This window comes from Delphinapterus leucas, chromosome 1 (genome assembly GCF_059928025.1).
Source record: "Delphinapterus leucas isolate spDelLeu-1000000601 "Yukka" chromosome 1, BTC_Dleu_Yukka2, whole genome shotgun sequence".
NCBI classification, from domain to species: domain Eukaryota; kingdom Metazoa; phylum Chordata; class Mammalia; order Artiodactyla; family Monodontidae; genus Delphinapterus; species Delphinapterus leucas.
This window is the reverse complement of record NC_143129.1, coordinates 69,523,305-69,551,114: the sequence shown is the minus strand read 5'-3', so window position 1 is coordinate 69,551,114 and position 27,810 is coordinate 69,523,305. Positions and strand designations below refer to the sequence as shown.

General features: G+C 37.7%; 1 protein-coding gene and 1 long non-coding RNA gene across 8 annotated transcripts in view; one reads left to right on the top strand and one right to left on the bottom strand.

Moving 5' to 3' along the window:
• Window positions 1–9,145, bottom strand: part of TMCO1 (transmembrane and coiled-coil domains 1) — a 46,377-nt gene extending 37,232 nt beyond the window's left edge. Inside the window, exons 1-2 of one of the 7 annotated variants that reach the window (XM_089911774.1) lie at window positions 8,892–9,136; window positions 8,408–8,485 (exon numbers count right to left, since the gene is read on the bottom strand). In XM_089911774.1, the coding sequence (XP_089767900.1) occupies window positions 8,408–8,485; window positions 8,892–8,961 (148 nt within the window). In that variant the 5' untranslated portion in view covers window positions 8,962–9,136. Of the gene's footprint in view, window positions 1–8,407; window positions 8,486–8,891 lie in introns of all 7 variants that reach the window. The other 6 variants (XM_089911789.1, XM_089911782.1, XM_089911779.1 and 3 more) reach the window with 6 other exon arrangements.
• Window positions 9,146–9,214: 69 nt separating this feature from the next.
• The window catches only part of LOC111171087 (uncharacterized), a 60,369-nt gene continuing 41,773 nt past the window's right edge, over window positions 9,215–27,810 (top strand). Inside the window, exon 1 of the long non-coding RNA XR_016393263.1 lies at window positions 9,215–9,281. This is a non-coding gene — a long non-coding RNA (uncharacterized LOC111171087). The remainder of the gene's footprint in view (window positions 9,282–27,810) is intronic.

Genomic DNA, 27,810 nt, shown 5'->3' with positions numbered 1-27,810 from the left:
AAGTTCTGACTAAAATAAAATGGTAAAGTTCTGACTATAATAAAATGTGTGTGTGAGAACTGGGTGTCTAAGTGACAGGTACTGTTCTAGGTAGATAAAAAGATAAAACATGACATATATAGGGGGAAAAAAGAGGTTTTTTTTGTTTGTTTGTTTGGCCGCACCAGGCGGCATGTAGGATCATAGTTCCCTGACCAGGGATCTAACCCATGTGCCCTGCAGTGGAAGTTTGGAGTCTTAACCACTGGACCACCAGGGAAGTCCCAAGACAGAGATTTAGAATGAACTACTAGTATAAGATCATAAAAGGAAATTAAGTCAAATTCTACAAGATGTTACAGAAATAACATTTTAAAAGACAAAATGGACAGAAACATTGATGCTTTGTTCTTTATCATTATTATTAACCAAAGAAACAAGAAATATTTCTTTCCCACCTCAGAAGGACTATAACACAGCTACTTGGCATTTAGCCATGACTGCATAAAAAACAAGGGGAAAAAAAAAGTCAGAAGGCTAGAGAACAGAAACATAAGATAATACAATGAACATTAACCAGATCTTCTAGCACACTGGATTAAGACTAGATAAATCTTTTCTAGGGATAATATAAATTAACCTAATGGTTTTTTAACCTCATGAATTTGCGAAGAAACTCTTTTTGCTGATATTTATTCACCAGAACCTCACCCTATAACAACAAATGGAGATACTGGACTTCCCTGGTGGCGCAGTGGTTAAGAATCTGCCTGCCAATGCAGGGGACACGGGTTCGAGCCCTGGTCCGGGAAGATCCCACATGCCACAGGGCAACTAAGTCCGTGCGCCACAACTACCGAGACTGCGCTCTAGAGCCCGCGAGCCACAACTACTAAGCCCGCGTGCCACAACTACTGAAGCCCGCACGCCTAGAGCCCGTGCTCTGCAACAAGAGAAGCCACTGCAATGAGAAGCACGCGCATCGCAACTAAGAGTAGCCCCTGCTCGCAGCAACTAGAGAAAGCCCGCACACAGCAATGAAGACCCAAGGCAGCCAAAAATAAATAAATTAATTAATTTTAAAAAATAAAGGGAGATCCTCCTCTAAAAAAGAAAAAGAAAGAAAAGAAATGGAGATATCAGAGTTGACAAAAATAAAAGACGTCTACTATGAAACACATTTTTTGCCCATGACCTGGTATTGCTGCATTCTGAATTAGAGTTGTCAAACAGTTTATAAATTACTCTAAAAGCTTTATCCTGTTGCACTGTAAACTAAAGAAATACTTCATACTTTACAATAATTCGTACTTAATAAATGTTCTCAAATAATTTTGTTACAAGAATCCAATTACATATAGTACTTTAATCTTTCTCATTTACTGAAGTGTTCTTTCATTGGTCTACATTATTAAAGTGACACAACGAGAAAAGACTTACTGACGTTTAGAGCACACTCGTAAGTCTAGTGACCACCTAAATCAAACAGCTTGGTACCTTTATGAAAGCATCTTTTGTCAAAGGCCCCACCACAATAGGACAGCTTTGTAGGTAACACCAGTATTCTCCAAATAATGCCTCGGATCAGATCTGCTCAAGATACGAAATCTACACCTAAGTCTGATTCAAATATATTTATATTTCTTTGTATTCCTCAAAAACCCTACAAATTTTTTTTGAGGTTTTAATTATTTTTTTCATTTCATTTTATTCTTTTACATTTTGAGCCTGTGCTTCCCATCGCTTTATTACAGAACAAACAGTAGATGAAATAGCAAGGCTTCCTTTCAGTTTGGTTTATTACTATTGATTGGTTTGTTCACTGAAATGTGTGAAAATACACTTTAGTCACCTTAAATTCATTATTAGCTATCATATTACAGAACAAACAGTAGATGAAATAGCAAGGCTTCCTTTCAGTTTGGTTTATTACTATTGATTGGTTTGTTCACTGAAATGTGTGAAAATACACTTTAGTCACCTTAAATTCATTATTAGCTATCAAAGTCCAAAATGTACTGATTGATTCAAAATTGTTTCAATAGACAGAAAATTTCTACTTTTTCAACTGTGGCTGCCTACTTATTTATACTCATAAAGAATTTTTGTTTGCCTGAAGTTGTGAATAGATTAGATTTTTACATAAGTTTAAAATATCAGGTAGTAACTATTTTAATAGTCTACAAGTTGGTGATCATCCAATGAGAGTTGTCACTGGAAAACATTTTAAAGAACAGATACATGTGTATGTATAACTGAAACACTTTGCTGTACACCTGAAAGTAACATAATGTTGTTAATCAACTATACTCCAATACAAAATAGTTAAAAAAAATAAATAACCAAAGTAAAACACTCATTTATTTTAAAGAGTCAGTTTTAAAGATAAGCAATGGTCTTATGCTTGCCCCCACTCCCTATTTCCTTCATTTCAAAGAGCAACCACTTTTACCTCTTTTAGCTGATTATTTTGATATTTACCCCTATATCCTTTTTTCTTTTTTGGTAGCACCGGTGGCTTGTGGGATCTCAGTTCCCCGACCAGGGACTGAACCCAGGCCATGGCAGTGAAAGCACCAAATCCTAACCACTAGACCACCAAGGAACTCCCATAAAGTTTTTTTTTTCTTTTAACCCCTATATCTTGAAATAAGCTAGTTACATCATAAAATCCATTGTTATAGTTGTAATTTTGGTTAAATGTGAGTTCAACATTTACAAAATTATGATCATGAAAATACTGTTCACAGGTAATTTATGTAGCAAACTATTTAACTTCCTGCAAGTTTTTCCTAGATTTATGGCATTTTAAAATTTGTTTGGTTGTCTCCGTACTTATCACTAATTCAGCCCCAAATTCTTAGTTAGCTGTCTAAATCTTTCCCGTACAAAGTGAGATCATTAGGCATTATAAATTTTCCTGAAGAAGTTTCTCCTAGCACCCTCTTACAAGCTCAGCCTGGTGCACAGCTGACATTCCTAAGAATGTCAGATCTAAATCTGCCTTCATCATCGTCCAGGCAATTCCCTTCACCTGAGTCCTGTGTTGGCGCTCTTGTTTCCTAGAGTTCATATCTTCCTTTTTTTTTGGTTTACTCATTTCTCTTGGTATAGTGTATTTTCCAATAGTTGGCTGAGATAAAATTTTTTAAGGCCTTGCATATCGGATAATTTCCTCAAAGGATCCTTTATGTCTGATATGTTTTTATTTCTGTCATTTCCATGTGACACTTTTTTATAGTTTCCATCTCCTGAAAATCCCCATCTGTTCATGCATATTGTCTACATTTTCCACTAGATCCTTTAACATGTTAATCATAGTTATGTACAAGTTCTATGCCTGGGCCATCTCTCTCTTTTTTTCTTTGGTCACACTGCACAGCTTGTGGGATCTTAGCTCCCCAACCAGGGATTGAACCCGTGCCCCCTGCAGTGGAAGCGTGGAGTCCTAACCACTGGACCACCAGGGAATTCCCATGGGCCATCTATAAATTTGGTCCCTACAAACTTTTCTTGCCTGGATCCATACGAAATTTTGAACACAGAATGTCAGAAGGGATTATGTTTGCAATTAAGACGTTTGTTCAAAGAGGGAATTTACCTTATTTCTTCCTATTAAATATCCCATGCTAAATAATAGTTATCCATTTGATTACAAATATCTAGAAGATAGTATCTATGCCCGTTCATTGCGTACTGCACTCATCATGGTGACCTCTATAGCGAGCAAGCAATCATATGTGTCAACTGATCATATAAATGAAAATAATACATGCTTACTGAGTTCTTGTGTTTTTTTTTTTAATTGAAGTATAGTTGATTTACAATGTTGTGTGAATTTCTGGTGTACAGCAAAGTGATTCAGTTATACATATATACATAAGTTCGTTTGCAGATTCTTCTCCATTATAGTTTACTACAAGCTATTGAATATAGTTCCCTGTGCTATATAGTAGTACCTCGCTGTTTATGTATTTTATGTATAGTAGTTTGTATTTTCTAATCCCAAACTCCTAATTTATCCCTCCCCCGACCCTTCCCTTTTGATAATCATTAAATCTGTTTTCTATGTCTGTGCATGTTCACTGAGTTTTGATAGATTACCTGAAATAGAGGACTTAAGACCATAAGAAATGCCATGAGACATTCCAATCATCACCAACCTACCTCATACTTATCTTCAAAGCAAGCACATTAGTCAATTATATTAAAAAATACAACCAGGGAAGCTTTGCCTGGCAACTATTACTTTGAATTTAGGTGTCAGGTGAAGGAGGCTTAACTTCTATAATACAGATAACTAGAAACAAGGCAATTAGTTGTGGATACTAAGGAAGCCCAAAATCTACAGAGCAAATTCATATAAGTATTTAAGGTATGAGAATATTAATCCAAACAAATTCGAAACTAAAGGAGTTTTGTATTTCATAAGACTACTCCATGATACGTGTGATATGAAGAAATTTGTCTTTGGATGCCACTGCATGCTGGCTAACTAGTTTATGATCATAGCAGAACAATTCCTCACAAAGAATACATGTGATGTTATGTTATAGAGATCATTTATTCCTTAAGCTATTCAACATGCTTTTATCAAGTAGTGAATCTGTGCCAGGACCTGTGTTAAGTGCTAGAGACACAAGGGCCTTTGCCCTCATAGAAATTACAGTTCAGTTGGGGAGAGGACATTATTTGAATAATAATAATCATACATAGAAAAAATTGTAATTATGATAAGTTCTCTAAGGAGAAGTATCTGGATAAATTAAGGTCCATGATCCGAAGATTTGATCCTGCTGGGGAGACTAAATAAGGCTTTGAGATCTGAAGAATGACTAGGAGTTTATTAGACAAATGAGAAGGGAAAATTATTCCAGACAGTGGAAAAAGTAGACACAAAAGCCCAGCTCCATAGTAGGAAAAAGCAAGATTAGTTCAGAGGATGGCTAGAGAATAGAAAGGAGGGAAAAACATGATGCAGATGTGGTCGGAGAGGGAGAGAGGGAGGTACCGACCACGCTAGGCCTTGTAGGACACACCTTTGTCCTCAAAGCAATGGGAAGAAATTGAGTGTTTTAAGAAGGGCAAATAACACAATCAGATTTGTGTTTTGAAAAACTACTCCAGGTGTTACTGAACAGAATAAATTTGAGTGGCTGCAGGTGGAGCAATGAGGAGTCTATCACAGTAAATCAAATGAAATGTGATAGAAGTTTAGGCTAAGTGATGGTGGTGGAAATGAAGAGATGTGGAAAGACTGAAAACTCTTCAGGAGAACAACAGGATCAGGGGTTGAGAGTGGACTGCACATACAGGGTGATAGAAGGAAGTATTTGAATCAACAAATATTTATTAGACATTTCCCATGTGCCAGCCACTTTTCTAGGTGCATGGAATACATCAGTAAACAACAATGATAAAAAAAAAAAAAAGAACCCTGCCCTAGTGAAGCGTTCATTGTAGCAGATGAATGAAAACAAAACAAAACAGCAGGATAAGGAAGATGAGGAGTGGCAGTGGTACAGGAAGTAGGCTGACTGCAGTTTTAAATAGGGTGGTCAAGTTAAGACTCACTGAGGTGAGCTGTGAACAAAGATTTGAAGAAGATACAAGGGTTAGGTAAACAGATATCACAGAGAAGAACATTCTAGGTAGAGGGAACAGCCATTAAATAGGTCCCAGCACAAGAGTGAGGCTGATGTGTAATGAGGAACAGCAAACAGGTCAGTGAGGGTGGAGCAGAGTGAATGAGAGGGAAAGAAGATCAGAGCCGTAACAGGGGACCTCTGTAGGCCACTGTAAAAGCTTTGGCTTTTCCTCCGAATCAAAATGGGACACCATCACAGAGTTATGAGCAGAGAAGGGACATGATCTGATATACTTTTTTTTTTTTTTTTTTGCGGTATACAGGCCTCTCACTGTTGTGGCCTCTCCCCTTGCGGAGCACAGGCTCTGGACGCGCAGGCTCAGTGGCCATGGCTCACGGGCCCAGCCGCTCCGCGGCATGTGGGATCTTCCCAGACCGGGGCACGAACCCGTGTCCCCTGCATCGTCAGGCGGACTCTCAACCACTGCGCCACCAGGGAAGCCCCTGATATACTTTTAAAAAGATTATTCTGGCTGCTATCTTGGGAACAGATTACAGAGAAACAAGACCACTTGCTGGAGGCTATCACAATAACTCATGCAAAGGATGATGGTAGTTTGGACTATGGTAGTTAGCAGTGGAGGTGATGTAAAGTGGGCAGATTCTAGATATATCTGAAGGCAGCCCAACAGTACTGGATGTGGGCTGTGAGAGAAGAGTCAAAGATAACTACACAAGGATTATGTCCTTATATCCTACACAAGGACAGGATTACCACTGACCAAGACACTGTGACGGCTACTAATGTAGCAGGCTTGGAAGTGAGGAACAGTGTTCAATTTGGACAGGTTGGGTTTGAGATATACATTAGACATTCCAGTGGAATTAACAAGTTGATAGTTGGATATTTGAATCTTGCATTAGTAGAGAGGGCTAAGGATATAAATTTGGGGGTCACTGGCAAATAGAGCACATAAATGAGTTCATTAAGGGAGTATAGAGGAAAAAAAATTAATTTTGAGTCACTCCCAACAACAGGAGGTCAAGAAGAGGAACCAAAAAGGAAACTGCAAAAGAACGACCAATTGACAAGGTAAGTGCAAACCCAAGAGAGTGTGGTGTCCTGAAAGCCAAATGAAGAAAGTATAGTAAGGTTTCTGGCTTGCACCATTGGAAGCAAGGAAGTACCATTCACCGAATAGGGAAATACTGGAAAAGGATCACATGTGTGAAGGTAAAGATAATGAGTTTGGTTTTAAATATGTTGAGGTGCACTAACAACATTGAATAAATGAAGGAACAGTAAACCGTAACTTAAAAGGCCTGAATTTGGTTTTTAATTCTTTGTTTGCTCTGAGACATTAATACATCATTTAACCTTTCTGAGTCTCAATCTCCTTTTCTAGAAAAGGAGAATAATTTTACACAACTGACCACAAATTGTTACTATGTGGATATTAGAAATGGGATGTTGTAAAAAAGAAAACTTCAAACTCTTATGAAGACATACAGAAAAGTCATAGAATACAGAAAGTCACAAGAATTTTAAGATGTGAAAGTCAGAGTTAATCTTTATAAGGCAGAAAAGGAGACTGAAAACCAAATCAAGCTTGTAAGGAACCATTCACATTATACCTATAGCAGCCCCCTCAGCTGTATCCTGTGGAATTCCTGTTTTATTTCAAAAACAACAAACTCAACTTGTTCTTAAACTTTTCCTCAAATACTCCTTCAACCATCAGACCCAAATGAAAGTTGGCTTATCCCTGAAGACACCACTTACCTTGATACCAATCATTATGACCTGTTGTTCTCCAAACACACCTTACTAGCTAAAATTTCCCTTTTTGCACGTATGCTATTTCCTTTGTCTGGAACTCCTTCCTCATCTCATCCTCTGTCCAAATTCTAACTACGCATGAAGGACTGCAAGGCTATCTGCATCGCAAAGGCTTCCATGGCCCCTCACAACTGAATGGGGTCTCTTCTTTAGAACCACCACAGCACATAATAAGTACCTCTCTTGTCAGTCACTCCACTGAGGTTTGTATTACGTATTCTGCATAAAAGTCTTATATTTCGGGACTTCCCTGGTGGCACAGTGGTTAAGACTCCACCTGCCAATGCAGGGGACACAGGTTCAAGCCCTGGTCCGGGCAGATCCCACATGCCGCAGAGCAACTAAGCCCGTGTGCCACAACTACTGAGCCTGCGCTCTAGAGCCTGCAAGCCACAACTACTGAGCCTGCGTGCCACAGCTACTGAAGCCTGTGTGCCTAGAGCCCGTGCTCCACAACGAGAAGCCACCACAGTGAGAAGCCTACACACCGCAATGAAGAATAGTCCCCGCTCGCCGGAACTAGAGAAAGCCTGCACGCAGCAATGAAGACCCAATGCAGCCAAAAATAAAATAAATAAATTTATTAAAAAAAGTTTTCTTTAAAAAAAACAAAATCTTACATTTCTAAACAGACTTCAATTCTAGTCAGATTCACCTTTGTATTCCTATGAAGTTTTTACATCAGCTGATGCTCCTAAAATATGTACTGTGAACATGCACTCAGTGAGCCTGATGTATTGAAACTGTTTTTAAAGGATGTTGCCATACTCACTTTTTTTTTTTTTTTGCGGTACGCAGGTCTCACTGTCGTGGCCTCTCCCGTTGCGGAGCGCAGGCTCCGGAAGCGCAGGCTCCGGAAGCGCAGGACCAGCGGCCATGGATCACGGGCCCAGCCGCTCCGCGGCATGTGGGATCTTCCCAGACCGGGGCACGAACCCGTGTCCCCTGCATCGGCAGGCGGACTCCCAACCACTGCGCCACCAGGGAAGCCCCATACTCACATTTTTTACTCTGTTTTTCCACTTCTGCCTTCAGTCTCTTGTACTTGTCTGTCCTGTAAACCAGGACCCAGGTTATACCTGAAACATTAAAAGCAGCATGCTAATAGAGAAATGTTTGCAACGGTCAACGGCCTTTATTAGTGGTTACCGTTGGATAAGAATGGATTTCAATTTTTTGCTTTGTATTCACCAATAGTTAACTTTTTTCAAACGTTAAGACAACTGAATCTTCAACCAAAACTGTGACACGATACGAAGGTGTCTTCACAAACACGCAAGTGAAACCTCCCCTAGACCGAAGAAACCTCGGCAATCGATTCCACACTACCCCTCCCGCTCCTGGAGGTAAGATTCCCTGGAATGGAGATGAACCCCACTCCCACCCCCGCCAAGGCTCGCGACCTCTCCCTAGGCTCGAGGGACCCAGGGCCTAGGATCCTTCCCTCGGGGACTGATCAAACGTCAGAGAAGCAGCCGCTCTCACCCTCGGCGAGCAGAGCCGTACACACGGAGATAAACACGATGAGCAGCGTGTCTGCGAACATGGTGCTCATCTTGCGCTTCAGTCTCTGCACTCCCACCCGCCAGGGGGGAAGCGCTCGAAAGCCAGGGAAAGTGAAACGAAAACGATTTTTTTTTTCCTAGATTTCAGGACAGCCAAGTAACACACCGACAGTCTCAGCCTGGAAGCCTCACTTCCGCTTCCTGGGCGCAGCGCCGGAAGTGCTCCTCCTGGCGTGTCGCGCTACCGCGAGAATCCCGCGGAAACCGAGCTGCGTGTCTTTGGGGCTTATGGGCTGGTGCTCAGGCCGAATCTCGCGAGAGTTGGAACTGGAGCCGCTGAAACGGAATTACTGCGGCGGAACCTCGTCTGGTAGCGTTTTCTCGCGGTGGTGGTGGGGTGTGCTTTCTTCTCGCCCAAAATCCACTTGTTTTGACTCGTCTGCGTTTCTGTCTCAGTCCCACATCTAAGGTCGAGTAGGTAGTTTAGCCTAGGTTTGCGTAAAGTGGGGAGATTGACTTCCGCACACACGTACCGAATGCCTGTGTTTAGATGCCGGGCCACGGATTTGGGGCGCGAACGTCAATGAATCGTGGGCCGCTGGCTTCCAGGCACTCACATCCTAGTAAAAGAGAAAAACTTGTACATACGGTGTGATTGGGGTTTTAGTAGAGGTATGACCAGAATGCTGCGGTGACCCGGTTGAGGGGATGACCAGAGAAAGCTAGTAGAAGGAATTGAAGCAGTCGCTTAGAGAAGTCTGAGTGCTTTTGTAGAAAGCAAAGTCTTTCCAGGCAGAGACACGGTGCTTGAAAATACCCGGTGTGTAATAGAGCAGTGAGCGGTTTGTCTTGAGAAGGGGTCCTAAACCCAAATACCCATCATGGTCAGGTATAAAGTATTTTACACTGGGTGGGCGTAAGAAAATGGTGGGAGGTACTACGATGAGCAAGGGAGCACTAACTTTATCTGAAGGGAACAATTGCTACATCCAACCAATTTCCCTTGGAGAATGAGCACCCAGTTTCCAATACCTTCCCATTTTTCAAGAAAATCCAAAAATCCTGATTTTATATGAAATTTTACAAGTTCAGTCTATAAATGCTGGTAACTCATTAAATTTTAAAATGGGTAGAGAAATTGTCTCATTAGCTTGGTTTCAGCCTTTTCAGCTTTTCCAGACTGTGTCTGTGTGAGTGTGTAGGAAAATCTGGAAGCTGGCTGTACTGTTTCCCCTTGACCTGTACTCTCTATCGTTTTTTTCTCTTCTCGTAAACTCCAATGCATTTTATTTATAATTTTCCTATAACACTATATTTGGCCTTTATTAGTTATATGTGCCTTTCTTGTCTCCTCTTTACACTTAGTGGCAGAGACCCTGTTTCCTTTTAACAGATATTGAGCTTCTCTTCATGTGTCAGGCTCAGTGGTAGGCACTGTTAAGGTTGGAAAGAGTGATTAAGATACTACTACTGACTTCCCTGTAAGTTATACATTATAACAACATATACTAGAGGTGTCAACTGAAAAAAATTGCACAACCTGAAAGTTGGGAGTTATATTTTATTCCAAGTGGACTTTCTGAGGCCTTAAGCCCGGGAGGCAGCCTTTCAGCTCTGAGACACTGCTCCAAAGAGGTAAGGGAGGAGCAAGGATATATAGGAGTTTTTGCAACAAAAACCAGGTAGTTGGCAATCAAAAGATTACTGCTAATTGAAGAAAAACCAGACATCTCAAGTTAATGAATTTAGCTGTGTATGGGAAGATGCAAGAGTTTGGGCTTATTGATATCCTTCCTTTGATATGCACCTTAACTGTCTAGGGCCAGTATCCTGTTTTTTACTCCATCCTGAATCCCCTCAGGTTGCACCATTGGGGACAGCTGCAGTGGCTGACAGCTTGGTGACCAGCAGCCTGTTTGTTTTTCTCTATCCTGAGTTGCCTCAGGGCTGATGTAGTGGCTGATGTCTTGATGGCCACAATATCCTATGTTTGCTGATATGGCAGGTGACATTTTACATCCACAGAGGTACTCATAAAATGTTATGGGAGCACAGATGAGGGCAAGATTGGTTCTTTCTGGAGGAGTTGGAAAAACTTCATCCCACCTGAACTATTCAACTTCGATGGTTTTTAGTCAGCTTTGTATCACCCATGGTAAATGTTGAGGTGCAACAGAGCATGACCTTTGAAGTAAGGCTTGGTTTTCTTTTTCTGTTTTTTTTCTTTTTGGCCATGCCACGAGGTTTCTGGATTGAGCCCAGGGCCCCGACAGTGAGAACACTGAGTCCTAACCACTGGACCACCAGGGAATTCCCCAGACCTGGTTTTCAATTCTGGCTTTGCCACTTAGTTGACAGCAGTCCTTGAGCATATTGTTTAACATCTTTTTTTAAAAATAAATAAATAAATTTATTTATTTATTTATTTTGGGGTGTGTTGGGTCTTCGTTTCTGTGCGAGGGCTTTCTCTAGTTGCGGCGAGCGGGGGCTACTCTTCATCGCGATGTGCGGGCCTCTCACTGTCGCGGCCTCTCTTGTTGGGGAGCACAGGCTCCAGACGCACAGGCTCAGTAGTTGTGGCTCACGGGCCTAGTTGCTCTGCGGCATGTGGGATATTCCCAGACCGTGGCTCAAACTCGTGTCCCCTGCATTGGCAGGCAGATTCTCAACCACTGCGCCACCAGGGAAGCCTTGTTTAACATCTTTGAGCCTCAGTTTCCTTGTCTATAAAATAGTAATAGCATCAGCTACGTGAAACTGTTAGGAAGATTAAATTTGAAAGAGTAATATTATAAAGCATATAAAACTGTTTGTGGCACACATAGTTGATCAAATCCAACATGCTATTGATTAGAAGATGCACTATTATTTTATGTACTATTAAGAAAGAAAATAATTAAACCATGACACACCATTGATTGTAAGATGCATCCCATCCAGAGGTTTAAAATATGGGGGGAAAAGTCTTACAATCAGTGAAATACAGTAATAAAAAGCATTTCAATTATTCCTATGTTAATATTTACTACAGAACTGTCTGCTAGGATAACATTTCCTTCTCTAGGGCAACAATATCATGACCCTAATGCCCTTTGTTCAAGAACAGTGCTAGAGGCAATTCAGTGACGTCTTTACTACATGCTACCAGATTCCTTTATCATATCTCTAAAGTCTCATTGTACTAATTTTTAGATTTCAAAGTTTTCTCAATGAAGACCACTGTCCAAAAATTCACTGTCCTGCTCCAATTTCTATGACTACTATAAGGCTTTTGTACTGGGACTTCCTTTCACTATTCTCTAGGGTACGAGTCACTATTTCCTGGACCCACATCTTCCGCCTTAGTTTATACCTTTTTTATGTTGTGGTACAACCTCAAGTAACTTCCTGTGAAAGGTAAATTGGAGCTAAACGTCAGTGTTCTTACATTATTAGTAGTAATAATTAAGGATAATAATACCATTTTTTAAACAAATATTTAGTACTAGGCGAGGCATTGTAAAACATTATGAGAGAAATTAAATCTCTTCTCATAACTGACGTATTAAAGGATATGGTCTTTACGTTTGAATCGTAATCCTACTTCATGCAAGCTGTATTACTCTAGCAAGTTAATTTAATTTCTCTGAGCCTCATTTTTTTTTTTTAATCTATGAAGTAGAGGTAAAAATACCTACCTTCCAGAATTACTGTGAGGTTTGTATAGGGTTGAGAACAAAATTCTGGCGTCAGGCTACCTGTCTTCAAATCTTGGCTTCACCACTCAATTTAATGTGCAATTTCAGGCAAATTATTTCACTGCATTGTGCCTTGGTTTCCTTAAATGTAAAATGGCATAATAATAAGTCCAAAGTTGTTTTTTTTTAAATTATTTGAGCAAAATATTTAGAATGGTACCCGGCTCATAGAAAGGTCACAATAAGTGTTAACTGTTATTGTTACTGGTTCTTATTAAACCACCTAGCACATAATCCTTGAACTAGTTTTTTCTCATTCTATTCACTTTCCCTGTCATCTTGCTTTCTTCAGTAGCTTCAGTTACCATTTACCCACTGATAATTCATGAAATAATATCTGTAACTCAAGTTTCTTTTCTGATTCTCAGACCTAGTAACTTAACTGCCAACTGGGCATTTCCGTTTGGATATCCCAGACTGAACCTATCCAGTTCTTTCACTCAAACTCCAATTTTCCCTTCTTCCCTTATACTTAGCAATCCAAGTGTTCATAGATGGATGAATGGATAACCAAAATGTGCCCATATATATATATATATATATATATATATATATATATATAAAATTCAGTCTTAAAAGAAGGAAATTCTAACACATTCTGCAACATAGATGAGCCTTGAAGACATTACACTAAGTGAAATAAGCCAGTCACAAAAGTATGAATACTGTATGATTCCACTACGAGGTACTTAGAGTAGTGAAATCCATAGACACAGAAAGTAGAATGGTGGATGCTAAGGACTGGGGAGAGGAGAGAGGAGAGTTATTGTTTAATGGGCACAGAGTTTCAGTTTGGGAAGATGAAAAAGTTCAGGAGATGGATGTGGTGGGTGATTATTGCACAACAATATGAATGTACTTAATATCACTGAACTGTACCCTTAGACATAGTTAAAATGGTAGGCTTGATATTGTGCCTATGTTGCCATAACTTAAAAAAACTTTTTTAAGTTGGACCATATCTAGAGGATGTGGATCAGCAGAATCTTTTAGTCATTTCTAGTGGGAGTATAAATTGGTACAGCCTCCTTTGAAAGTTTGTCATTACCCTGTAAAGATAAACATTTGGAAACCCCTTGACCTACCATTTTGCTCCAGGTATATACCCAAAAGAAACTTGAACAAGTACCAGGACATACACAAGATTGTTCATATGAGCATTCTCTTTAATATCAAAATCTGAAGACAACCCAAATGCCCATCTACAAGTAGAAGAATAGATAAATAAATTAGAATATATTTATACAGTACTCCAAATGAATTTATTGCAGTTATATGCCATAATGTGCATTAATCCTAGCAATATAATATTGAGTGAAAAGAGTAAGTCTAAGAATTACATACAGCATGTGATAGACTTCTTATAAAGTTAATAACTTCTAAGCTGCCCCCCCAGAACTGTTTAGGAATATATATATATATATATATATATATATATACACCTGTGATATTAAAAAGAAAAGCAAGAGAATGATGATTTAGATAGTGTTACCTTGAGTGGGAAGAGGCTGGGTGATGCAATGGAGGGTCAAAGAGGTAAATGTCAATGTAAATTCATGTCCTAGTTTTCATGTTGGTGGTGACTTCATGGATATTTGTTTGTTTGTTTATTTATTGGCTGTGCGGCTTCTGGGATCTTAGTTCCCCAACCAGGGATTGAACATGGGCCCTCAACAGTGAAAGCTCGGAGTCCTAACCACTGGAACGCCAGGGAATTCCCCTGTTGTATTATTTTGAATGAAAGAATGAATGAATGCTTGAGAGCCTTGAATGAACCAGTGGTGAGAATGTGTCATGAGCCAAGAATAATAGTGAATCTAATTTTCTGCATCTGAGCTCAAAAATATTTTATCTTTTTACATTCAATTCGATATCTCTTTGATGCAAGTAAAGAAAAGGGGGGAAATAATCTTTTAAATTACTTGCTATCAAGAAAAAAATGATACTCTAGAAAAATGTGTCACATTTCTCTTGTGGCTTCAAGTATCCTCTTATTGACTGTCACTTTTGCCTGGGCATTTAAGCATCCCAAGTGTAGAAGATCAGTGATAGTGGAAAGACACCAGAAAATCTTGAGTTTGGATGGGAATTTTGCAAAATAAGCAGTGTTTCTTTTTAAGAAAATTAGTCTGCCATCTTTACATAGAATAGATTTATTTGGAAGGGAGATTGCAGTCAGGAAAACCAACTATCAGGCTATCATCATGATGCAGTTTTCAAGTGAGGAAGCCCTGAACTAAATAGTATCAGCAGAAATTGACAAGAGAAAATCCAATAGAGTTTTGAAGGATGAAATAGTAATTCTTAGAATTAAATAAAATGAGGTGAACAAGAATACTTCAGTAATTATAAGGTTTCTACCGGAGGCATTTCTAGGTGTATTGTGACCTAAAGCTTATACAATTCTTGGGCTCTTTTTACAAAGAACAATATGGAATTACAGGTCAAAATTAGGTACAAAAGTGAATACTTATTTATTTATTTAAAAGGGGCCAGCGCAAGTGAGGATCCCAAAAGCGTAAGTTTCTTTCATTAATTTCATGGTAAATCTGTCTCTGTATTTTGACAAACCTGACATAGAATGTCTGGGAAAAGTAGCCTTTTAAGAGCGGAAAATACAAAAAATATGGTTTTGACAATAAGCTTTATAATATTAAGAGTTAGAAGGGACCCTTGAAAATGCTTAAATACCTAAACAAGTCCACATTCCTTTTCTCACATGTGAGTCTGGGCCATCTTTAATAGAAGCCTAAAACCTGAGGTGACTTTTCCCATTAGAAATACACATTGTCATGCTTACTCAGTATTCCTATGGTAGATTCTTGGCCGATAATTCACTTGTACTCACTACTTAGACTATTACCCACCTTAATAATTCACTTTGCTGCCAAAAAGGCATTGATTTTATTCATGGAGAAACATAAATACCATAAACAATACTACTAAATGTTCATTTCTCTGACTCTGGGCCTTTTCAGGAGCTCCATCTCAAATTGACATATACACCAAGCACAGGGCCTGTTAGTAGATACTTAAAAATATTTGTCAAAGGGATGAAATGCATGTTCTACGTACAAAAGCATTCAACCAAAGCACAGGGAAATTTTAACTTTCCATTATTGTGGTACAGATCACTTATCCTTTCCCAAGCAGAGCGAAATTGTTCTGTGCAGGACAAATTAGACCTTTTTCACTCATTTCAATCTGATTCTTACGCATTTTTCTGTGGTCTGATTTCTGTGTTCTCTCTGAACCTCATGCAAATAATTCATTCCATAATGTTCTGAACATAGATGGCAGTTGGTTATTTCAGGTAAAACTTCCTAAGTGACTGTACCATAGTGATTTTACCTCTATCTGAGGTCTGATCTTCAACTTTGAAAGTTCAGAAACTTCATTATATGGATTTGTATGAAGGTGATCAGATTTCCATGAACCTAGGTTGAAGGAAAGTGACTATCCCTGTCATTTAGACTAATGCCACATTGTAGGTACTCAGTAAGTGTTTTCATTAATGATTAAGAGGCAGTAAAATGAAAGTTTGTTGGAAATAACAGATAATTTAGTACAGCTATATCATAAGACAGAAAACTGGAGAAATAGGTAAGACTTTGAATTGCAGGTGAAACACAGTCCAAACTTTTATTCAGAGGGCAGCGGAGCCTTTGAAGATTTTATAGCAAAAAAAAGTGACATGATCAAAGTGGTGCCTTAGGAAAAAGAATTTGGCAACACAGTTTAGAATGGATGGCAGATTAATTAGAAGACCATATTGACGTCCAGACGAACAGAAAAAAGAGCCAGAACTAGGGTGTCAGTGAAAAGAATGAATACTAGAGAAACCAGGAAAGTAATTCATCGGACTAATTTAGCATGGCTTAGAGAATAGAGAAAGGAGAAATGGCAAAAATTATTCTGGTGTTTCTAGTGTGGCTAATGGGGAAATGGATCCTTAACAGAAACTATGTTATACAAACGCAGCATAGTCTTGTATGCTCTTTGCAATCTTTTTATCTATCTTTTTTCCTAAACCTCTATCCTATTTGCCTTTTAGAATCTTTCCTACCTCTCTCACATCTTCCAGCACATTGGAGCTCATCTCATTTCAATAAGTTCACCTTTTTCTTCTCAGAAATTTAAGGTAATCTGTGGTAAATTTTCTCTCTGTGTTTCATTTGGGATGGTTTCTAGTGCTTTATCTTCAAATTCACTGAACAGTCTTCTGCAATATCTAGTATGCTGTCACTTCAGTGTGGTTTTCATCTAAGACAATATGGTTTTCATTTCTAGGAGTTCTATTTGTGATTTTTTAATATCTTCCATGTCTCTACTTAGCGTGTTCAGTCTTTTCTCTAGCTTCTTGACCATATGGAATGCAGATATAACACTGTTTTATACTGTTTTTAACTACCACCCTAGATCCAAGAATCTCAACTAACCCCAAACAGGGTAAGTGTAAAAAGAAAAGCACATCAAAGCACATTATAATCACATTGCTGAAAAGCGCTGATAAAGAGAAAAATGAAAAGCAATAAGAGGAACTAAAATACACATTATGTACTGAGAAACAAAGATTAAAATGACAACAGCTTTCTCATTAGAACCTAGGCAAGTCAGAAGATAGAACATTTTTAATACTCTGAAAGAAAAAAAAACCTGATTTTTCATGTAACAAAAATATTCATCAAAAATCAAGGTAAGATAAAGATATTTTCAGACAAATCTGAGAGAGGTGGTCTGTAACATATTGTACTACAGTAAAAGAAATGTTGAAGTTCTCCAAGCTGAAGGGAAATGATACAAGATAGAAAGTTGGATTTATACAAAGGAATAAAGATCCCAGAAATAATAAATATGGTAAATATAATGATTCTCATAAATAAACTATAATTTATTTAAAAGATATCTGTTTAAGCAAAAATAGTAATAGTGTATTGTGAGGTTAATAACGTGTAAAAGTGAAATGTATGACAAGAACAGCAACAAAGAATGGATGGGAGAAATGTTAAGTATACTTGTATGATTTTTACATTTTATCATGTATAATAGTATTTGAAGATAGAATATAAGTTAAAGATGCAATTGTAAACTCTAGATCAACCACTAAAAAACCAATACAAAAATACAGCTAATGGGACTTCCCTGGTGGTCCAGTGGGTAAGACTCCACACTCCCAATGCAGGGGGCCAGGGTTCAATCCCTGGTCAGGAAACTAGATCCTGTACGCATGCCGCAGCTAAAGAGTTCGCATGCCACAACTAAGAAGCCCACATGCTGCAACTAAAGATGCCATATGCCACAACAAACCTCCCGCATGCCGCAACTAAGACCCAGCGCAGCCAAAATAAATAAATAAACAACAACAACAACAACAAAATATATATATAGCTAATAAGCCAGAAGTAGAAATAAAATAAAATAAAATAATTCAAAAAAACCAGGAAAATATTAAAAAGGGGACAATGAACAGATCAGAAAAATAGAAAACAAATAGCAAAATGGTAAATTTAAACCTAACCATGTGGAAAATTACACTAAGTGTAAATAGTCTAAACACCAAAATGAAAAGGCAGAGATTTTTCATACTGGCTTTCTTTTTTTTTTCAAAATTACATTTTATTCTGCTCTTGATATGATAAAAATAATACATGCCTAACAAATGAACAAATAGGAAGAGGTCAAGCGATGTTACTTGACATCATTATGCCATTCTTCTGTTGATCATACTGACTTTTAAAAGGAACCAATTAAATGATACACACATATATATAATATATATATAGATAAGCAAGAATATAATATATTCTTAAATATTAAAACTCATAAGTTAAAAGAAATTTGAAAATATTACTCTTAAGAAAGCTGAACTATATTAATATGAGACAAAGTAAACTTTAGGACAAGTATATTACCAGGGGTAAATAGGACATTTCATAATAATAAAAAGATTAGTTCAACATAAAGACATAACAATCTTCAATGTATATGCACCTAATTCAGAGCTTCAAAATACAAGAAATAAAAGACTAACAAACCAGAAAAGAAAAATAGATAAATCCACAGTCATAGTTTGATACAAGTAGATAGAAAATCAGTAAGAATATGAAAGACTTGAAAACATTAGCAAAATAGTTTGAGATCTAAAATTAAAAACATGAAACCATACAAGCCCTAGAAGACACAGGGATAAATTTCTTTAGAACTGGGAGAGGGGAAATCTTTTCTTAACTAGTACCCAAAATCAGAAGAAATGATACTAAAGACTGATACATTTAAGTGTTTAAAGATTATAAATATTTTTTTGCATAGCAAAAAGGGCTACAAACATAGCAAAAGACAAATGAAAAACTGCAACTTGTACCACAGACAAAAGGCTGATTTACATTAAGAAACTGAGATCCATAACATGATAGGACAATGGACAAAATTCACAAATAGGCAGTTCACAAAAACGACAGAAAAATGTCTTTTAAACAAAAAGACAGTTGAGCTTACTCATAATAAGAAAGTCAGTTTAAAACAACACTGGGGGACTTCCCTGGTTGTCCAATAGCTAAGAATCCACCTTCCAGTGCAGGAGACATGGGTTTGATCCCTGGTCAGGGAACTAAGATCCCACATGCTGTGGGGCAACTAAGCCCACAACTACAGAGCCCATGCACTCTGTAGCCCGCATGCCGCAACTAAGGCCCGACTAAGCCAAAAATATAAATAAATAAATAAATGTAAATAAACAACACTGAGACACCATTTCTCAACTCTCAACTCTCTCACCTATCAGATATCCAAAAATTTGACAACACACTCCATTAGCATGGCTATGAATTATCAGACACTCTCATACATTGCTGATGGAAATGCAAAATTGTATAACTGCATGCAAAGGAATTTGGCATTATCTGATAAAATTATATATGCAAATCAATTTTTAGGAAACCATCTTGAAGAAACAATGTTAGAGGGAAAGAAAAAAAGCACAATTAAGTTCTCACCCAGAATATCCATTTTCATGGTATTGGCACTCTCACATATTGACTGTCATTTTTTTCCCCATTCAGGAACTGAATCACTATTTTTTCTCCCCCAGGCTTTTCTTACAGTAATTATGTTAAGTTCTGGAATCTATCAACTTTCTTGCTATTATGGCATCTTTACAGTTGGGTTGGAGGAGCAAGACTTCAGCCCAAGTTTGCTGTGTGTCCCCAAAGGGTCATTTTTGAAAGATGTTTTAATTTTTTAACAAAAATTCAGCTTTATTGAGGTATAATTGACAAATGAAATTGTAAGGTATTTGTAGTGATTTGATACACATATACATTGTGAATGATTCCCTCCATCTACATAGTTAACACATCAATTGCCTCATATATCTTTTGTGTGCATGTGTGTGGTGAGAACATTTAAATTCTGCTCTCATAGCAAATCTCAATTATACAATACAGCCTCATGTTAAAAAAAAAAAAAAAGTAACAGGCCCAAAATGGAGTCATTTGCCCCTCATGGCAGCAAACCAAGACTTCAACAAAAAGAACAAAGAGTGTGGCTTATCATCCCATTTATAAAAGAGTTAAGTTGCAACTCACTGAGATAGCTCACCATCTGTGCGCTCTGAGGGGAATTCAGAATGGGATGGGGGGGGGACTTCTCTGGTGGCACAGTGGTTAAGAATCCACCTGCCAATGCAGGGGACACAGTTTAAGCCCTGATCCAGGACGATCCCCCATGCCGCAGAGCAAGTGGGGCCATGGGCCACAACTACTGAGCCTGCACTCTAGAGCCTGCGAGCCATGACTACTGAGCCCGCACGCCTAGAGCCCATGCTCTGCAACGAGAGAAGCCATCACAATGAGAAGCCCATGCACCACAACTAGAGAAAGCCCGCATGCAGCAGTGAAAACTCAACACAGCCAAAATTAATTAATTAATTAATTTTAAAAAAAAAGAATGGGGTGGGATGGGTGGGGAACAGCATGATACATTCTGTGCTTTGGGCTCCTAGATAGCTATGATGCATATCTAAGGAAAAATTTCAATGACCCCAAATGCTTGAATCTTCCCATACGCAGAAAAGCATTACAATTACTAACTTGAGATATCTGTTCTTTGTGATTAGCAGTCATCTTTTACCAAGATACATGCTCGACTACATGTATTTCCCAGCCCCACAAATCATGTATATCCTGGCTCTTCCCCTACCTCTTCAGAGCAGCCCCTCAGAGCTCCTGAGAGGCTGTCTCCTGTGCTATAGTCCTCTTTAAGGTCCCTGAATAAAACTTAGCTCACAACTTTTACATTGAGTAGGGTTTTTTCGTTTGTTTTTTAAGATAAGGAGTTTTTAAATTTTTTAATTTATTTATATGTTTTTGTCTGTGTTGGGTCTTAGTTGCTGCACGCGGGCTTTCTGTAGTTGCAGCAAGCGGGGGCTACTCTTCGTTGCAGTGTGTGGGTTTCTCATTGAGGTGACTTGTCTTTGTTGCGTAGCATGGGCTCTAGGTGCACAGGCTTCAATAGTTGGTGTGTGCAGGCTTCAGTAGTTGTGGTATGTGGGCTCAGTAGTTGTGGCTCGTGGGCTCTAGATTGCAGGCTCAGTAGTTGTGGCACATGGGCTTAGTTGCTCCATGGCATGTGGGATCTTCCTGGACCAGGCATCGAACCTGTGTCCCCTGCATTGGCAGCGGATTCTTAACCACTGCACCACCAGGGAAGTCCCCTCATTGTGGTTTTGATTTGCATTTCCCTGATGATTAGTGATCCTGGGCACCTTTTCATGTACCTGTTGGCCTTTTGTATGTCTTTGGAAAAATATCTATTCAGTTCCTCTGCCCAGTTTTTAGTTGGAATGTTTGATTTTTTGCTGTTGAATTGTATGTGTTCTTTATATATTTTGTGTATTAATCCCTTATCAAATATATGATTTGCAAATATTTTCTCACATTCCATAGGTGGCCATTTCATTTTACTGCTGGTTTCCTTTGCTGTGCAGAAACTTTTAGTTTGATGTAGTCTCACTTGTTTATTTTTTGCTTTTGTTGCCTCTGCTTTTGATGACAAACCCCAAAACACCATCAACAAGACTGATGTCAAAGAACTTACTCCCTATGCTTTTTTCTGGGAGTTTTATGGTTTCTGGTCTTACATTCAAGTCTTTAATCCATTTTGAATTGATTTTTGTATATGATATCAGATAGAGGTCCAGTTTCATTCTTGTGGCTGTCAGTTTTCCCAACACCATTTATTGAAGAGACTATTTTTTCCCCATTGTATATTCTTGGCTCCTTTGTTAACTGACCAAATATGCATGGGTTTATTTCTGGGCTCTCTATTCTGTCCCATTGATCTATGTGTCTGTTTTTATGCCAATACTATACTGTTTAGATTACTATACCTTTGTAATATAGTTTAAAATCAGGACATGTGATACTACCAACTTTGTTCTTTCTCAAGATTGCTTTCACTATTTGGGGCCTTTGGTAGTTACATATGAATTTTAGAATTGTTTATTCTATTTCTATGAAAAATGCCATTGGAGTTCTGTAGGTATTGCATTGAATTTGAGATTTCTTTAGGTAGTATGAACATTTTAACAATATTAATTCTCCCAATCCATGAGCACAGAATAACTTCCCACTTACCTGTGTCTTCTTCCACTTTTTCATCAATATTTTATAGTTTTCAGTATACAATTTTTTTATTTCTTTGGTTAAATTTTTTCCTAGGTATTTTATTTCTTTTGATGCAGTTGTAAATGGTATTGTTTTCTTGTTTTCTCTTTTGGATAGCTCATTGTCAGTGTTTTTAAATACAACTAATTTTTGTATATTGATTTTGTATCCTGCAACTTTACTGAATTCATTTATTAGTTCTAACAGTTTTTTGAAAGAACCCTTGGGGGTTTCTATGTATAATATTATGTCATCTGCAAAAAAGACAATTTTACATCTTCCTTTTCAATTTGAATGCTTTGTATTTCTTTTTCTTGCCTAATTGCTCTGGTTAGGACTTCCAGTACTATGTTGAGGAAAAGTAGCAAGAGTAGGCATCCTTTTCTTGTTCCTGATCTTAGAGAAAAAGCTTTCAGCTTTCCACCATTGAGTATGATGTTACCTGGAGGCTTGTCCTAATGGCCTTTATTATGTTGAGGTACACTCCTTCTATACCACTTTGTTCAAAGTTTTTATCATGAATGTATGTTGAATTTTGTAAATGCTTTTTCTACATCTATTGACATGATCATATGATTTTTATCTTCATTTTGTTAGTGAGGGATATCAAATTGATTGATATGCAGATTGTGAACCATCCTTGCATTCCTGGAATAAATCCCACTCGATCATGGTACACAGTCCTTTCAATATATTGTTGAATTTGGTTTGCCAATATTTTGTTGAGGATTTTTGCATCTATGTTTATTAGGGATACTGATCTGTAATTTTTTTTTTTTCTCATGGCATCTTTGTCTGATTTTGATATCAGGTTAATGCTGGCCTCATTAAATGAATTTGGAAGTGTTCCTTCCTTTTCTATTTTTTGGAAGAGTCTGAGAAGGATTCGTATTAATTCTTTAAATGTTTGGTAGAATTCGCCAGTAAAGCCATCTGGTCTAATGTAGTTGGAATGCAATGTTTCCTTATTAACTTTCTGTCTGTATTACCTATCCGTTGTTGAAAGGGACTATTAAAGTCCCTTACTATTACTATGTTGCCATTTCTCCCTTCAGGTCTGTTAATATTTGCTTTATATATTTAGGTGCTCATATTTTGGTTGCATAAGTATTTACAAATGTTATATCCTGTTTTTGCATTGATCCCTTTATCACTGTATAATGACCTTCCTAGTTTCTTATTGCAGTCTTTGGCTTAAAGTCTGTTTTATCTGATTTAAGTATAGCTACTCCTGCTTTCTTTTGGTTTCCATTTACAAAGAATAACTTTTTCCATCTCTTCACTTTTAATCTGTGTGTTTCCTTAAATCTTCAGTGAGTCTCTTATAGGCAGCATATAGTTACTTAGGTCTTATTGTTTCTGTAATCTATTCAGACATCAGACACTCTGTGTCTTCCTTTTTTTTTTTTTTCTTTTTCTGCGCCATGTGGCATGTGAGATCTTAGTTCGCTGACGAGGGATTGAACCTGTGCCCCATGCAGTGGAATCGTGGAGTCTTTTTTATTTTATTTTATTTATTTTTTTATACAGCAGGTTCTTATTACTTACCTATTTTACACATATTAGTGTATATATGTCAATCCCAATCTCCTAATTCATTACACCACCCCCACCACCACTTTCCCCTCTTGGTGTCCATACGTTTGTTGTCTAGATCTGTCTCTCTATTTCTGCCCTGCAAACTGGTTTATCTGTACCATTTTTCTAGGTTCCACATACATGCATTAATATGCGATATTTGTTTTTCTCTTTCTGACTTACTTCACTCTGTATGACAGTCTCTAGATTCATCCACGTCTCTACAACTGACCCAATTCCGTTCCTTTTTATGGCTGAGTAATATTCCATTGTATATATGTACCACATCTTCTTTATCCATTCCTCTGTCGATGGGCATTTAGGTTGCTTCCATAACCTGGCTATTGTAAAGAGTGCTGCAATGAACATTGGGATGCATGTGTCTTTTTGAATTATGTTTTTCTCTGGGTATATGCCCAGTAGTGGGATTGCTGGGTCCTATGGTAATTCTACTTTTAGTTTTTTAAGGAGCCTCCATACTGTTCTCCATAGTGGCTATATTAATTTACATTCCCACCAACAGTGCAAGAGGGTTCCCTTTTCTCCACACCCTCTCCAGCATTTGTTGTTTGTAGATTTTCTGATGATGCCCATTCTAACTGGTGCGACGTGATACGTCATTGTAGTTTTGATTTGTATTGCTCTAATAATTAGTGATGTTGAGCAGCTTTTCACGTGCTTCTTGGCCATATATATGTCTTCTTTGGAGAAATGTCTATTTAGGTCTTCTGCCCATTTTTTGACTGGGTTCTTTGTTTTTTTAATATTGAGCTGCATGAGCTGTTTATATATTTTGGAGATTAATCCTTTGTCCGTTGATTTGTTAGCAAATATTTTCTCCCATTCTGACGGTTTTCTTTTTGTCTTGTTTGTAGTTTCCTTTGCTGTGCAAGAGCTTTTAAGTTTCATTAGGCCCCATTTGTTTACTTTTGTTTTTATTTCCATTACTCTGGGAGGTGGATCAAAAAAGATCTTGCTGTGATTTATGTCAAAGAGTGCTCTTCCTATGTTTTCCGCTAAGAGGTTTATAGTGTCTTGTATTACATTTAGGTCTCTAATCCATTTTGTTTTTATTTTTGTGTATGGTGTTAGGGGGTGCTCTAATTTCATTCTTTTCCATGTAACTGTCTGGGTTTCCCAGCACCACTTATTGAAGAGACTGTCTTTTCTCCATTGTATATCCTTGCCTCCTTTGTCACAGATTAGTTGACCGTAGTTGCATGGGTTTATCTCTGGACTTTCTATCCTGTTCCATTGATCTATATTTCTGTTTTTGTGCCAGTACCATATTGTCTTGATTACTGTAGCTTTGTAGTATACTATGAAGTCAGGGAGTCTGATTCCTCCAGCTCTGTTTTATTCCCTCAAGACTGCTTTGGCTATTCGGGGTCTTTTCTGTCTCCATACAAATTTTGAGATTTTTTGTTCTAGTTCTGTAAAAAATGCCACTGGTAATTTGATAGGGATTGCATTGAATCGGTAGATTGTTTTGGGTAGTATAGTCATTTTCACAATATTGATTCTTCCAATCCAAGAACGTGGTATATCTCTCCATCTGTTTGTTTCATCTTTGATTTCTTTCATTAGTGTCTTATAGTTTTCTGAGTGCAGGTCTTTTGTCTCCTTAGGTAGGTTTATTCCTAGGTATTTTATTCTTTTTGTTGCAATGGTGAATGGGATTGTTTCCTTAATTTCTATTTCTGATCTTTTGTTGTTAGTGTATAGGAATGCAAGATATTTCTATGCATTAATTCTGTATCCTGCAACTTTAACAAATTCATTGATTAGCTCTAGTAGTTTTCTGGTGGCATCGATAGGATTCTCTGTGTATAGTATGTCTTCTGCAAACAGTGACAGTTTTACTTCTTTTCCAATTATTATTCCTTTTATTTCTTTTTCTTCTCTGATTGCCACGTCTAGGACTTCCAAAACTATGTTGAATAATAGTGGGGAGAGTGGATATCCTTGTCTTGTTCCTGATCTTAGAGGAAATGCTTTCAGTTTTTCACCATTGAGAATGATGTTTGCTGTGGGTTTGTCATATATGGCCTTTATTATGTTGAGGTAGGTTCCCTCCTTGCCCACTTTCTGGAGAGCTTTTGTCATAAGTGGGTGTTGAATTTTGTCAAAAGCTTTTTCTGCATCTATTGAGATGATCACATGGTTTTTATTCTTCAGTTTGTTAATATGATGTATCACATTGATTGATTTGTGTATATTGAAAATCCTTGCATCACTGGGATAAATCCCACTTGTTCATGGTGTATGATCCCTTTAATGTGTTGTTGGATTCTGTTTGCTAGTATTTTGTTGAGGATTTTTGCATCTAATTTCATCAGTGATATTGGTCTGTAATTTTCTGTTTTTTAGTATCTTTGTCTGGTTTTGTTATCAGGGTGATGGTGGCCTCATAGAATGAGTTTGGAAGTGTTCCTTCCTCTGCAATTTTTTGGAATAGTTTGAGAAGGATGGGTGTTAACTCTTCTCTAAATATTTGATAGAATTCACCTCTGAAGCCATCTGTTCCTGGACTTTTATTTGTTGGAAGATTTTTAATCACAGTTTCAATTTCATTACTTGTGATTGGTCTGTTCATATTTTCTATTTCTTCCTGGTTCAGTCTTGGAAGGTTATACCTTTCTAAGAATTTCTCCATTTCTTCCAGGTTGTCCATTTTATTGGCATAGAGTTGCTTGTAGTAGTCTCTCATGATGCTTTGTTTTTCTGCAGTGTCCGTTGTAACTTCTCCTTTTTCATTTCTAATTTTATTGATTTGAGTCCTCTCCCTCTTTTTCTTGATGAGTCTGGCTAAAGGTTTATCAATTTTGTTTATCTTCTCAAAGAACCAGCTTTTAGTTTTATTGACCTTTGCTTTTGTTTTCTTTGTTTCTATTTCATTTATTTCTGCTCTGATCTTTATGATTTCTTTCCTTCTACTAACTTTAGATTTTGTTTGTTCTTCTTTCTCTAGTTCCTTTAGGTGTAAGGTTAGATTGTTTATTTGAGATTTTTCTTGTTTGTTGAGGTAGGCTTATATTGCTATAAACTTCCCTCTTAGAACTGCTTTGGCTGCATCCCATAGATTTTGGATCATCGTGTTTTCATTGTCATTTGCCTCTAGGTACTTTTTGATGTCTTCTTTGATTTCTTCAGTGATCTCTTGGTTATTTAGTGATGTACTGTTTAGCCTCCATGTGTTTGTGTTTTTTACGTTTTTTACCCTGTATTTGATTTCTAATCTCATAACGTTGTGGTCAGAAAAGATGCTTGATATGACTTTGGTTTTCTTAAATTTACCAAGGCTTGATTTGTGACCCGAGATGTGATCAGTCCTGGAGAATGTTCCATGTGCACTTGAGAAGAAAGTGTAATCTGCTGTTTTTGGGTGGAATGTCCTATAAATATCAATTAAATCTATCTGGTCTGTTGTGTTACTTAAAGCTTGTGTTTTCTTATTAATTTTCTGTCTGGATGATCTGTCCATTGGTGGAAGTGAGGTGTTAAAGTCCCCCACTATTATTGTGTTACTGTCAAATTCCTCTTTTATAGCTGTTAGCAGTTGCCTTATGTATTGAGGTGCTCCAGTGTTGGGTGCATATATATTTATAATTATATCTTCTTCTTGGATTGATCCCTTGCTCATTATGTAGTGTCCTTCCTTGTCTCTTGTAACATTCTTTATTTTAACGTCTATTTTATCTGAGTATTTCTACTCCAGCTTTCTTTTGATTTCCATTTGCATAGAATATCTTTTTCCATCCCCTCACTTTCAGTCTGTATGTGTCCCTACGTCTGTTGTGGGTCTCTTGTACACAGCATATATATGGGTCTTGTTTTTGTATCTGTTCAGCGAGCCTGTGTCTTTTGGTTGGAGCATTTAATCCATTCATGTTTAAGATAATTATCAATATGGATGTTCCTG